This window comes from Sarcophilus harrisii, chromosome 4 (genome assembly GCF_902635505.1).
Source record: "Sarcophilus harrisii chromosome 4, mSarHar1.11, whole genome shotgun sequence".
Taxonomy (NCBI): domain Eukaryota; kingdom Metazoa; phylum Chordata; class Mammalia; order Dasyuromorphia; family Dasyuridae; genus Sarcophilus; species Sarcophilus harrisii.
Window position 1 is genome coordinate 192,536,547 of NC_045429.1, and position 13,247 is coordinate 192,549,793.

The 13,247-nt window shown below is 31.4% G+C and overlaps 1 protein-coding gene across 7 annotated transcripts in view; it reads right to left on the reverse strand.

Moving 5' to 3' along the window:
* The window catches only part of CEP57L1 (centrosomal protein 57 like 1), a 62,749-nt gene that overhangs the window by 4,022 nt on the left and 45,480 nt on the right, over positions 1-13,247 (reverse strand). Inside the window, exons 5-9 of one of the 7 annotated variants that reach the window (XM_031964448.1) lie at positions 8,462-8,566; positions 7,053-7,130; positions 6,543-6,626; positions 1,585-1,647; positions 400-635 (exon numbers count right to left, since the gene is read on the reverse strand). In XM_031964448.1, coding sequence (XP_031820308.1) covers positions 400-635; positions 1,585-1,647; positions 6,543-6,626; positions 7,053-7,130; positions 8,462-8,566 — 566 coding nt within the window. Of the gene's footprint in view, positions 1-399; positions 636-1,584; positions 1,648-6,530; positions 6,627-7,052; positions 7,131-8,461; positions 8,573-13,247 lie in introns of those variants that run through there. The other 6 variants (XM_031964447.1, XM_031964451.1, XM_031964450.1 and 3 more) reach the window with 6 other exon arrangements.

The window sequence follows — 13,247 nt, forward strand, 5'->3', positions numbered from 1 at the left end:
AGCTACCATCAGATAAGTATAATAAAACATTATGAGACTTTGTGAAATATAATATCTTTGAAGTAACTCCCCAAAATAAATAATTCTTTTTTTTTCTTTTGCTGAGGCAATTGGGGTTAAGTGACTTGCCCAGGGTTACACAACTAGGAAGTGTTAAATGTCTGAGGCCAGATTTAAACTCAGATCCTCCTAACTTCAAGGCTGATGCTCTATCCACTGTTTCATATAACTGTCCTACATAAGTAATTCTTTAAAGCCAAATAATTTGAAAATAAATTATACATTAAGGCCAAAGAAGGAATGCAAAAATCTATAAGGGACATTATGCCCAGGAAAGCAAACTATCTCAATACTATGTCACCTCTTTTCCAGAAAATAAACTCTCCAAGACATACTTACATGTTCATTTGGTCCAGTTCATCTTGCATAGCCATCACTAGGTCAGTCAAACCATCACCAGTTGAGGTAGACTTACTCGAATAAGAGGACATGGGTCTGCATCGGAGGGTTCTTTTACTAATAGCTCTGCGTTCATTTGCTTCAGGGCATCCCTGAAGGGAAGGTGAATTTCCGTGTTTCATCATATTCAGGATGGTCTTCACATTTGAATTCACAACATGACTCTCATTGGCAGACTTAAAAGGGAAAACAAAGCTAAAGACGATTGCTGTTACTTTAAAATAGCATTTATCTGGTTAAACTAGGACAATTTTTAAATTTTTTTTGATGTAAAACTTTTATTATAAATTTACTGTGAAATAAAACTTTTCCTTCTATATGAATTTTCTTTCCCTTTTCAGTTAAAAATATACATTGTCAATTGACACAGCTTGATACTCCTAGGTATTCTTAAATTACACTATACATAAACATAACAGCTTGCTACTTATTTCTAAAAATTCCTAGTCTACTTTTTAAAAAAAATAACTTTTTTTTGGTTATATATGTATATTAACTTTTTAAAATTTATATTTCTTTATGAATCATGTTGGGAGAGAAAACTTGGAACAAAAAAGAAAGATCATGAGAGAGAGGAAAAAAAATCAGAAAAAAGATTTTTACATAGTATGTTTTGATTTACATTCAATATCCATATGTCTCTCTGTGGATGCCTATAGTGTTTTCTATCCAAAGTTTATTGGGATTGCCTTGGACCACTGAAGCACTGAGAAGAACAAAGTTGATCATCACACAATCTTGCTATTTCTGTGTATAATGCATTCCTGGTTCTGCTCATTTTGCTCACCATCAGTTCATGTAAATCTTTGCAGGCCTTTCTAAAATCAGTTTGTTCATAATTTTTTAAAGAACAATAATATTTCATTATCTTCATATACCACAACTTATTCAGCCATTCCCCAACTGATGGGCATCTACTCATTTTCCAATTCTTTGCTATCACAAAAAGAACTACTACAAACATTTTTGCACACAATGATTCTTTTCCTTCCTTTCTGATTTCCTTGGTACACAGTCCCAATACTAATATTGCTGAGTCAAAGAGTATGCACAGTTTTATATCCCTTTGGGCATAGTTAGGACAATCTTTTTAAAAGAAAAATAATATCTTCATTTTTTTCTCACCTTTCCAATGGCACCAAGCTTTGAATGAGTCTGCTGAAATCCTCTTTTTGAGCTTTTTTTCCCCTGAAGAATAATAGTAAAGTGTAAATAGGATTTACTTCCTTTAAAAAAAACATTTTGCTTATGTATATTCCACTGACAAAACTTTTTTTTTTCAGACACTATGCTTTGGTAAGAGGCCATCTCTCACACACACACACACACAAATCGGTTTTCTAATGAAAAGACAGCAAAATATTTCTGATCTTATTTTGTTACTTTAAAATTACTTTTAAGTAACTTATTTTGTTACTCCATAATATTCCTATTTTAATGTTTCATTATGGCATGGTCACAAGTCCATAAGCTCTTCAAAGCCATGCTACTGGAGTATAGGTTCTGATAGATTTCTCATCCTGGAAATGTTTTAAGTATAGTCTTAGTAACAAAATGCTATCTAACTCATGAAGGAATGTTTAAGTAAATATGGAAAAATTCCAAAACAGAAAATATGATACAGTGTAGACAGTGTAGGATTTGGAGTCAAAGAGGATTTGAGTGCAAATGCCATCACAGATACTTTAGCTGTGTGACCCTTAGCAAGTCATTTAACTTCTTAGCCTCAGTTAACTCACCATTAATGTAGGGATATAATAGCAACTACTTCATAGGGTTGTTATAAATAAATAACATATGTAAAGCACTCAGAAAAACTTAAAGCACTATATAAATGCTAGCTATAGCTAAAAATGACTGATTTTTTTTTTCCATGATAAACCAAAAAAGAAAAAGAAAAAATGGTTCTCATTCCTGAAAGTTCCTCTCTTCAGCAGTGGCAGTGAGTGAAGTAGAAAGAACGAAGGGTAAAACTCATACAGTTTTTAGATGTCTGCAAACATGATTAAATGTAAGATTTTGGACAACTACTAGTTAAGTCAATATGTCACTAAAAGAACTGAATTTTATTAATACTGGGATAAATGAAACCAGGAGATAAAAAGTAGCTACAGTCAAATGAAGTAGCTTACAAGTTTTTCTTGGAGAAGCAAATAAAGGAATCGGGGGAGTTGAATTCATTGTATATCCAGAAGCAATGGGATAGCATTTCATAGGTCTCTTGGTAATTATGCCTTATAGGTCTTACAAAGAGTCTAAACAAAAAGAATATAATGAAGATAATTTCAGCTTCTGTACTAACATCACACGCAGAAGAAGATAAGGTACAGAAATTTTCAAAAGTAGACATAGGGCAGGGGAATAAAAACAATTGGATTTTGTTAAGGATCAAGAAGCAAAAGAAATCAAAAGCTCATAGACTCTTCCCTCTTCTCATGCCTATAATCATAAATATTGTCTCCAAGAAGACAGAAGATGCTAGATATGACAAGCTCTATATAGCATTTAAAAAAACCTGAATGAACCTTAACACAAGAAAGAATAATTTATCAATGTGGGAATCATTTCTGAATTGTCTGAATGACTGTTGACTTGTTAAGTGAAGATTGAAAAATATATAGAGATAATAAACCCACAAAAACCCCAAATAGGACAAAACAATAAAGATAGTGTGCAACTGACAGAACTGCTACCTGATATATTTAAATGATCTGTTGATGCCAAAAAAAATTAGTCTAGATTTGCAAGTTAGGTGAGAGTTTGAATCCTGTCTACTTAGCTATAAGCAAGTCACTTGATTTCTCGTCATCCAAGTTCCTCATCTGGAAAACTGGGAATAATAATAGCATAAATAATACATGTAAAACACTTGCAAATCTGAAGGTGTGATATAAATGCTAGATATTATTATCAGCATAGACTTTTTTTCCTTATTTTTTATGGAAGCAATATAAAGTAACTGTCATAAAAAGATGCAGTCAACCAAGCATCTAAACTCTTGCTAAGCAGAGAGACAAAGGAGAATTTTTTTTCAAAACAGAAGTCAGTTTTAAAGCCTCAATGAAGAAGATGATGCAAGCTATTGAATAGCTCTATCTTAAAGAACAAAAAACAAAAAAAAAAAACTTTGCCAAGTGGGAGGAAGAAAAAGGAATTGGCAAAAAGCTTGGTGTGAAGCCCAATGAAGTTGGATCTTTTCAATAGTATTTTAGAATGAAACTGGAAGGACAACAAAGAAATGAAAAAAGATTTTTACATTATTTCTAAAACAAACTTTTCTACCTGACGACAGTGAAATTTTTACATCAGGAATCTAATACATGAAAAATAAGAAACTAGAAATGGCACTAAAGAAAACTAAGACAGGACGATCAGCTGGACCAGACTAAGCATATAAATAAAATAAATAAATAAACTGTCAAAGAACAACAACATCAAAAGAATTTGTAAGCACCCTATATTTTCTAGAAAACCCAGGCTCAAAGATGTCACATGAATTGGCCCAGCCTCCATAGCCAAGTTAAGGAGTAAAGCTGGACCTTGACCTGAGGACAGGGAATTAGTTTTCAATCTGAAGAAGTTATTGAACAATTGAAAAAAAAAAAAAGGGGCGGGGGGGCTATTATGCCTAAAAAAGGTGATTAAGAGGACATCAATATCTATGGATCTATATTACTCAACTGATGAGTGATCAAAGGATATGAACAGTCAATTTTCAGATGAATATATTAAAGCTATCTATAGTCATAGGAAAAAGGTTTTAAATCACTATTGATCAGAGAAATGCAAATTAAAAGAACTCTGAGACACCATCTCACACCTAGCAGATTGGCTAATATGACAGAAAAAGAAAATGATAAATATTGGAAGGAATGTGGGAAAACCTGGACCTAAAGTACTGTTGGTGAAAATGTGAACTGATCCAACCATTCTGGAGGAATTTTGAACAATGTTCAAAGAACAATCATCCTCTTTGATCCAGTCATACTACTACTAGGTCTATATCCCAAAAAGATCATAAAAAACAAAAAAAGGATTCAAATATGCAAAAATATTTATAGCAACTCTTTTTGTGGTGGCAAAGAACTGGAAATTGAGGGAATACCTAACAATTGGGAACAGATGAACAAATTGTGGTATATAAATGTAATGGAATATTATTGTCCTATAAAAAAGGGTGAGCAAGCGCGCGAATGCTGAGTGAAGTTGGTAAAATCAGAAGAACATTGTACACAATAACATTAATACTGTGTGAGGATCAACTTTGAAAGACTTGGTTCTCCTCGGCATTATTAATGCAATAATAAAAGACAATTCCAAAAGACCCATAATGGAAAATGCTATCTACCTCCAGAAAAAAACCTATGAACTGTGAATGTAGATCAAAACATACTATTTTCACTTTTTTTTTTGGGGGGGGGGGATTGTTTTTTCTTTCTTGTGTTTTTTTCTCTTTTGTTCTGATTCTTCCTTCATAACATGCCTAATGTGAAATATGTTTAATATTACTGTACATGCATAACTTTTATCAGACTACTTGCCATCTTGGGGAGGGAAAGGAGAAGTAGGGAGATTAAAAAATATGGAACTCAAAATATTATAACAATGAATGTTGAAAACTATCTTTACAGTAATGGGAAAAATACTATTAAAATAACTATGGGATTATATGTTGATCTTGTCATCTCTATAAAATCTTTTTTGAGAAGGATATACAAGGACAAGTGGACAATGAAATGAATTCTGAACAGAGTAGTAGTACAGCAAGTTGAACTGAATTTGGAAAATTGCCAGGATTTTAAACTATTCCAAGCTGCTTTTTGAAATGCGACTTAATCTTTTTAATAGCAATATTCTTTTGATGATACTATATCAAGAGATTTGAGGAACACCACAATATCTCTGAGAGGAACAAAGTATGGATGAAAATATAAACTCTTCCTGTTAAGCTTCATATCCTATCATCAACCTATCTTTTTAGGCTCAGTGCATATTATTTCCTCTCTTACATGTTGATATCCAATCAAAATGGCCCTTATGGTGTTCCATACATCTGACACTCCACCTGACTCTGGGCCATCTGACTCTGATCCTTATGCCTGGAACATGGGCATTATGTTCCTTAACCTCATAGAATTCTTCTCTTCCTTACATACACATATGAAGAATGACTCTCCTCAATTAACAGTGCCCTATCTCTCAAATTGCCTTGTATTTAAAAAAAAAGTTTATTCTTTATATACATGCACACGTATTTATTGTCTTCCCTATGAGAATGCAAGCTTGTTATAGGTACAGATTATTTCATGCAGGGTATTTATATCTTCAGCACTTAACATATCTATAACAATGCCTAGTTTGTGTTTAATGAATACTTGTTCTTTAATTGCTGACTCCAAGGTTGGCTTTCTAACTACTACATCATGGTGTTTTTGTCTTGCACAGAGTGAGCATCTAAAATCTGTTGAATGGAAATACTAAAGCCAATAAGCCTCAGAGAGAAAACAAGGGATAATATTGGCAGCAAAGTATTCCAGGTGAAGCATATGTCCTTTCTGTTTAAGTAGTAAGTTATAAAAATAGAAAGGGGCATGACTCATATTTATTCTATAAGTAAATTTTGTTTAACAATTTTTTGTCAATATATTTTTCAGGAGTTTGTTTGAATGTTTGTTGAAGTATCTTCTTAAAATAAGGTCAACAAATAAGAAGAAAATCCAGTAACGTACTGTTAATTCTTTGGGAAAAAAAGTTTCATAATGAGAAGGAAATCAAGTAAAAAAATAAATAATTATTAATTTACACTAATTATATATACGTTAGATCTAACTAAAGTTATATAGAGAGAAACAGAAAAGTAAAATGCCATTGTAAATTCATAAGAGGAAATTGTACTTTTTCCTCTTTGCATAAGCAATCAAAAATGGCAATTAAATGTCTAACAAGTATTCCTCAATTAAACAAAATATCCCATGACTTGAAAACTAGAAAGCTATAAGCATAAAAACAATAGAATATTATTAATTATTAATGTTGTCAATTACAAACCTACATTTTTTCTACGTAAATGTTTATACTGTTACCTTTGTGGATTTCTTTTTCTTGGTTTGTTGTGAAGGTAGAACTGAAGATATTAAAATTCTATTGATTTCAAGTCCAGTTTGAAGCTGCATCAATAATCATAATAATGATTTGCTACAAGTTTCTTCAAAAATATTATGAGATCAGATCCTCATTTATAGTTATAAAAATGAGTATCACTAACTGCTTTATCACAGCTCAAAATGATTAAAATGTTTTTAGAAATAAAACTCATCACTAATTTTTAAAAAGGTGTTATATTTCTAGTTAATTCAACATTCTGAAGTTATAAGAAAATATACTATTATTAATATTTATTTGTCAAATAAAATCAACTTATCAGAGATATATTACATTATAAATTTCTTGTTGATTAATTATTTTGCTGTTACACAAAGACTATTATTTTTTAAAGAAAGTAAGAAATAAATATTTTTATTTTATCTCAATAATAGAACAGAAAGTATATAATCAAATGTTTGAGAGTCAGAATGTGTAGCTATTTATTTTACCTGAGCAGCACTGTCTTGAATTAGCTTACGATGATGTTCTTCCTCAGTAAGTTTTTGCTCTAAATGTTTAATTTTTTCCTGTAAAAGAAATTGATTTAAGTTACACTCCAAAATCACATTTTTTTTTGTTCTTTATTCAAATTAAAATCAATTCCAAGGGCATGAGGTCTTTACAATAATAGCAAACTAAAACAAAAGAAGAAAATAATGAAAAGAGCTGCCAAGATTATTTTTGTTGGCTTTATTCCTGTTGTTCCTATGTGTTCTTTACCTGTTTTTACTAATGATAATAAAAGACCAGGATAAAAAAAGAGAGACAGAAACACCCAAAGACATGTTTTAAGTTACTAATTTCCAGCTACCAAGTATAATTCTGAAAATCTTGGGAATATGATTCTTATGACTATGATCAACTATGAATGACTGATCAAATCTAATTATCATGGAACCCTACTGTTTCAGTAAGAACCCCAACAAACCATTGTAGTCAAATTATTAAGCACTGTGTTAGATACAGTGGGGCATATAAAAGAAATATAACAGTCTTTTTCTTTTACTTGGAGAGACAAGAATAAAAATATTAAAGTGCTCAAGAAGAATGAAATTTTTAAAATGTTAAAAACTAATTGATTAAGATTAACCACTTAATATGTTAAAATATGAAGACAGGTATTTGAAGAGATAAAAACTTTTGAGACAAAACATGACCCTTTCTCTCATGGAGTTAATAGTCTAGCAAGGGGGACACAAAACATACAATTTACATATAATCAAAAAACAGCATGAAATTAACAAATGAAGGACTTTTTGAAGTTTGAGGAGAAAGTTTTATAAATGAAGTAGTATCTGAATTGGACTTAAAAGATAAGGTAAAACTTTCAACTGATGGAGAAGAGATACTAATATTGGGAAAAGTAAAGGCAGAGGCAGTAAAATGCTAGATGTATATGGGGAAAACAGTCTATAATGAAGTGCTATGGTAACAAATTAAATAAAATGAACATTTTTAAAAGGGAGGTATCACTGAGGAGTAGAGAAGGCCTTTGAATAGGAAAAGTAGGACCTGACTAGGATCTTGAAGATGGTGTGATTTGGATAGATGGAGAGAAGTGAGGTTTATGTTGATCATTCTGACTTCCCTTCCAGAGAAAAGAGATAATAAGCACTTCTCAAGATTCTTAATCATATTAACTATCAAATGGAAATGCCTTGCCATCTTTGGAGGAACAAATGCCAAAATGACATTGGCTTTTTATCTTAGCAGATAGAATTCATGTACCAAAAGTTACAAATGGAGTTTAATAAATTTAATATAAACCTCACTTTGCATTTACTTTCAATACCAATTATGCTAAATACCAAGATTTACTCTTCACATCGACACTTCAAAGGAACAAGCAGAAACTTACCTCAGCTGTCTTCTGAGTTGTTGTCAGTCTGACACATTCTTTTTCTAAGACTTCAAGTTTTTCAAGTTTTGCATTCAACTTCATCTGATCCTGACCCTTTTCCCACTGTAGCTGGAAAAAATAAAAACAAAAACTGAAATTTGTAATAGATGATGATAGTTCAGTAATTTTACAAATTATGTAATTTTGGAGGAGTCAAAGCACATCAACTGGGGAATGATTAAACTGTGTTGTATGACTTTAAAAGAATATTACTACACTTTATGAAATAAGAATGTGATGAATATAGAGATGCACAAAAAGATACATGAACTAATACAGAGTGAAGAATGAAAAATACATATTGACTACAACAATAAAAATGGAAAGAAACATACACACAAAAATAAAAAATAAACATGACAAAATTATAAAGATCAAGTACAACTTGAAAGAAGACATTAGAGGAAATCCCCAAACTATCCATCTATGGAGGTAGGAGGTCCATAGTATACACTGTACATGGTTTTGTATTTTTTCAATGTATTAATTGTGCTGTTTTTCCTTTCTTTTTTTTCTTTTTCAAATTTGTTAATTGGTTTTCAACATTTACTTTTATAACATTTTGAATCCCATATTTTTCTACCTCTTTTCTTCCCCGCCTAAGATGACAAGCAATGTGATATAAGATTATACACATACAGTCATATTAAACACTTGCCCACATTAGTCAGGTTGTGAAAGAAGAATCATAACAAAAAGAAAAACCATGAGAAAGAAAAAGAAAACAACAACAAAAGGGAAATTAGTATGCTTTGATCTATATTCAGACTATAGTTTTTTCTTCTAGATATAGATAGCATCCATCATGAGTCTTGGAACTGTCTCATATCATTGTATGACTGAGTATAACTGAGAAGAGCAAAGTTTATCAAAATTGATCATCAATACAATGTACTGTGGATGATGTTCTCCTGCTCACTTCATTTGGTACCAATTAATGTAAATCTTTGCAGTGTTTCTGAAATCTGCCTACTCATCATTTCTCATAGGAGAGTAGTTCATACATCAAATTTATTCAGCCATTGCCCGATTGATGGGCAGCCCTTAGTTTCTAATTCTTTGCCACATCTCTGATAAACATTTTTGACCATGTGCATTTTTTTTTAATGATTTCTTTGGGATATAGACTTAGTAGTGAGTGGTATTACTGGATCAAAAGGTATTACAGGATTATAGCTCTTAAGGCATAGTTCCAAATTGTCCTCCAGAATGGTTGGATCAATTTACAACTTCATTATTGTGCCAATTTTCCTACATCTATCCCAACATTTATCACTTTACTTTTCTGTCATATTAGTCAATCTGATAGCGAAGTGAAGTGATATCTCACAATTGTTTTAATTTGAGTTTCTCTAATCAATAGTGATTTGGAACATTTTTTCACATGATTATAGATGGCTTTAATTTCTTCACCTGAAAACTGCCTGTTCATATCTGTTGATCATTTATCAATTGGGGAATGACTTATAGTCTTATAAATTTGACTCAGTTCTCTATTTATTTGAAAAATGAGGTCTTTATCAGAAACACTGGTTGTAAAAATTGTTTCCCAGTTTTTTCTTTCCCTTCTAATCATAACTGCATCGATTTTGCTGGTGTAAAACCTTTTGAATTTAATGTAATCAAAATTATTCATCTTATATTTCATAATGTTTTCTATCTCCTGATCAAACAGTAATAAAAAATCATAAATTCTTCCCTTCTCCACAGGTCTGACGGGTAAACTATTTCTTGCTCTTCTAATTTGCTTATATCATTCTTTACATCTAAATCATGTACCCATTTTGAGCTTATCTTAATATATGGTGCGAGCTGCTGGTCCATCCCTAGTTTCTGCCATATAATTTCTGGGTTTTCACAGCAGTTTTTGTTAAATAGTGGGTTCTTATCCGAGAAGCTGAGTTTTGGGGTTTATCAAATACTAGATTACTATAGTCATTGAGTTTTGGTTCTTCTATACCTAATCAATTCCAGTGAGCCACCACTATATTTCTTAGTATTAGTTTTCAGGACTGCCACTTTCTATCATAGTTTTAGATCTGGTATGGCTAGGCCCCCCCCTTCCTTTGCATTTTTCATTACTTCTCTTGGTCTTCTTGACCTTCTGTTCTTCCAGATGAATTATTATTTTTCTAGCTTATCAATGAGCTAATGATATTTTTCCAATTATTTAGATCTGATTTTTTTTGTGTGTGAAAAGTCTTATGCAATTATGTTTATATAGTTCCTGGGTTCATCTTGACAGGTAGACTCCCAAATATTTCATAGTGTCTGTTATTATAAATGGAATTTCTCCAACTATCTCTTGCTGTTGGGATTTGTTAGTAATATATAAAAATGCTGATGATTTATGTGGTTTATTTTATATCCTGCAACTTTGCTTAAGTTGTTCATTGTTTCTAGCACTTTTTTGAGTTGATTCTCCAGGACTCTCTAAGTACACTATCATATCATCTGCAAAAAGTGATAGTTTTATTTCTTCAAGGCGTATTCTAATTCAATTTCTTTTTCTTTTATTACTGCTAAAGTTAACATTTCTATTACCTATGTATTGAATAATATAGATATTCTTGTTTCAGCCCTGATTTTACTAAGAAAGCTTCTAGCTTTTCCCATTACACATAATGCTTGCTGATGGATACTACTTATCATTTTAAGGAAAACTCCATTTATTTCTATGCTCTTTAGTGTTTTTAACAGGAACAGGTGCTTTATTTTGTCAAAGGCTTTTTCTGTAAGATAATCACATAATTGCTGTTAGTTTTGTTATTGATATAGTCAAGAATGTTGATAGCTGGAAAACTATTGTGCCAGTTCTGCATAACTGGTACAAATCCCACCTGGTCATAGAATATTATATGGGTGATAAATTGCTATAATCCCTTTACTAATATTTTATTTAAATTCTTTACATTAATATCCATTAGGGAGATAGGTTTGTAATTTTCTCTGTCTGTTTTGGCCCTTCCTAGTTTAGATATCAGCACCACATCTGTGTCATAAAAGAATCTGGTAGGACTCTTTCTTTACTTTTTTTTTTTTTTTTCAAATAATTTAGAAAAGAATTCCTTTGTTAATTCATCTGGCCCTAGAAATTTTTTCTTAGGGAGTACATTGATGTTTGTTCAAGTTCTTTTGATAAAATGGGTTAATTAAGTATTGTGTTTCCTCTCTCTTGATCTGGGCAATTTATATTTTTGCAAATATTCGTCCATTTCTCCTAAAATGTCAGATTTACTGTCACACAAAATAGCTCCTAATTATTGTTTCAATTTCTTATTCATTAGTGGTAAATTCACCCTTTTCATTTTTAATGGTAATTTTGTTTTCTTCTTTTTCAAAAATAAATGTTTAGCTCTTTTATTGTTTTTTTTTTTTTTTAATATAAAACCAGCTAAAATCTGGTTAGTTTAACTATTGGCTAGTTTAATTGTCTTATTTTCAATTTTATTAATCTTTCCTTTGATTTTCAGAATTTATTAGGTATTTAATTAACGATTCTTAATTTGTTCTTTTTTTAGCTTTTTTTTAATTAAGTTGCATTCCTAATTTTCTGTCCCACTAATTAAATGTGTTCTTGACCAGACTGATTTTAAGATACAAGTGAGATATCTAAGTAGAAATGTCTGAATTGCTTACCAAAGAATGGTGAGTCCCCTGACTTTCCTCTGAAGGTGAAGAAAGCCCAAGATAGATATAGGAATGACTAAAAACATAGACATAAGGGATGATGCTCTTAAATGCCATGATTCAAACCTGTATCAACATTTTATTTTTTTATACCATAATAATTCAGACGTTTTCCTCTCGGTACGAAGGAAAGGCAAAAAAATTTAATGCAAATTTTCCATATCACAGGGGCATTGCATTCTTAATGCCCTCAAAGTACAAGAGATAATATATAATGTTAGACTTGACTGACAGTTTGATTAATTTTGTTGAACTGATTTTTTTTTTATTTTGTAAAAATTTTGTTTATAAGGAGCAATCATCTGGTAAAGAAAGGAAGGAGGTTGAGAGAAGAAACTTTTGTAAACCTAAAAGAATATGAATAAAAATGATAAATGCTAAACTAGCCTTATGAACTTTTTTGAAAGGGCAACTAAACTCATAGATCAGAGGAATGTTAGCATTTTGTATAGATGTTAGCAAAGTATTTGATAAAGTAGCCTATACTATTCTTATGGAAAAGATGGACTAAATGGTATTACAATTAGGTAGATTCAGAACTGGTTGAGATGGTATGAACCGGAGTCCAAACAACAATAACAAAATAGTCACGGTTCACTGTCAACTAGGCAAATGATTTTCAGTGGAATACTCCCCAGGATGTGTCCCTGACCTGATGCTTAATACTTTTATTAATGACTTGGATAAAGGAAGAGATGTCATACTCATCAAATTTTCAGATGTCACAAATCTGAGAAGGGAAACTAATACAATGGATGACAGGCACCCAAAAAGATCATGACATACTAGATCATTAGGCTGAATTTAGTAAGACATAGTTTAATAGAGATAAATGTCAGTAAAACTGACATTGGTTATTCAGAGAAAAAGAACTTCATATATAAAATAGGGGAGGTATGGTTGGACTGTCTTTAGAAATAGTTCCTTCTTATTGGAGGTCTTTGTTTGAGGATAATCCACTTATAGGGATATCATAGCAGGGATTCTAAGCTTGAAGGTCCCTTGTACCTTTTAAAGGAAGTGTCTGGTAATGTACCAAAATGGCTCTAGAATG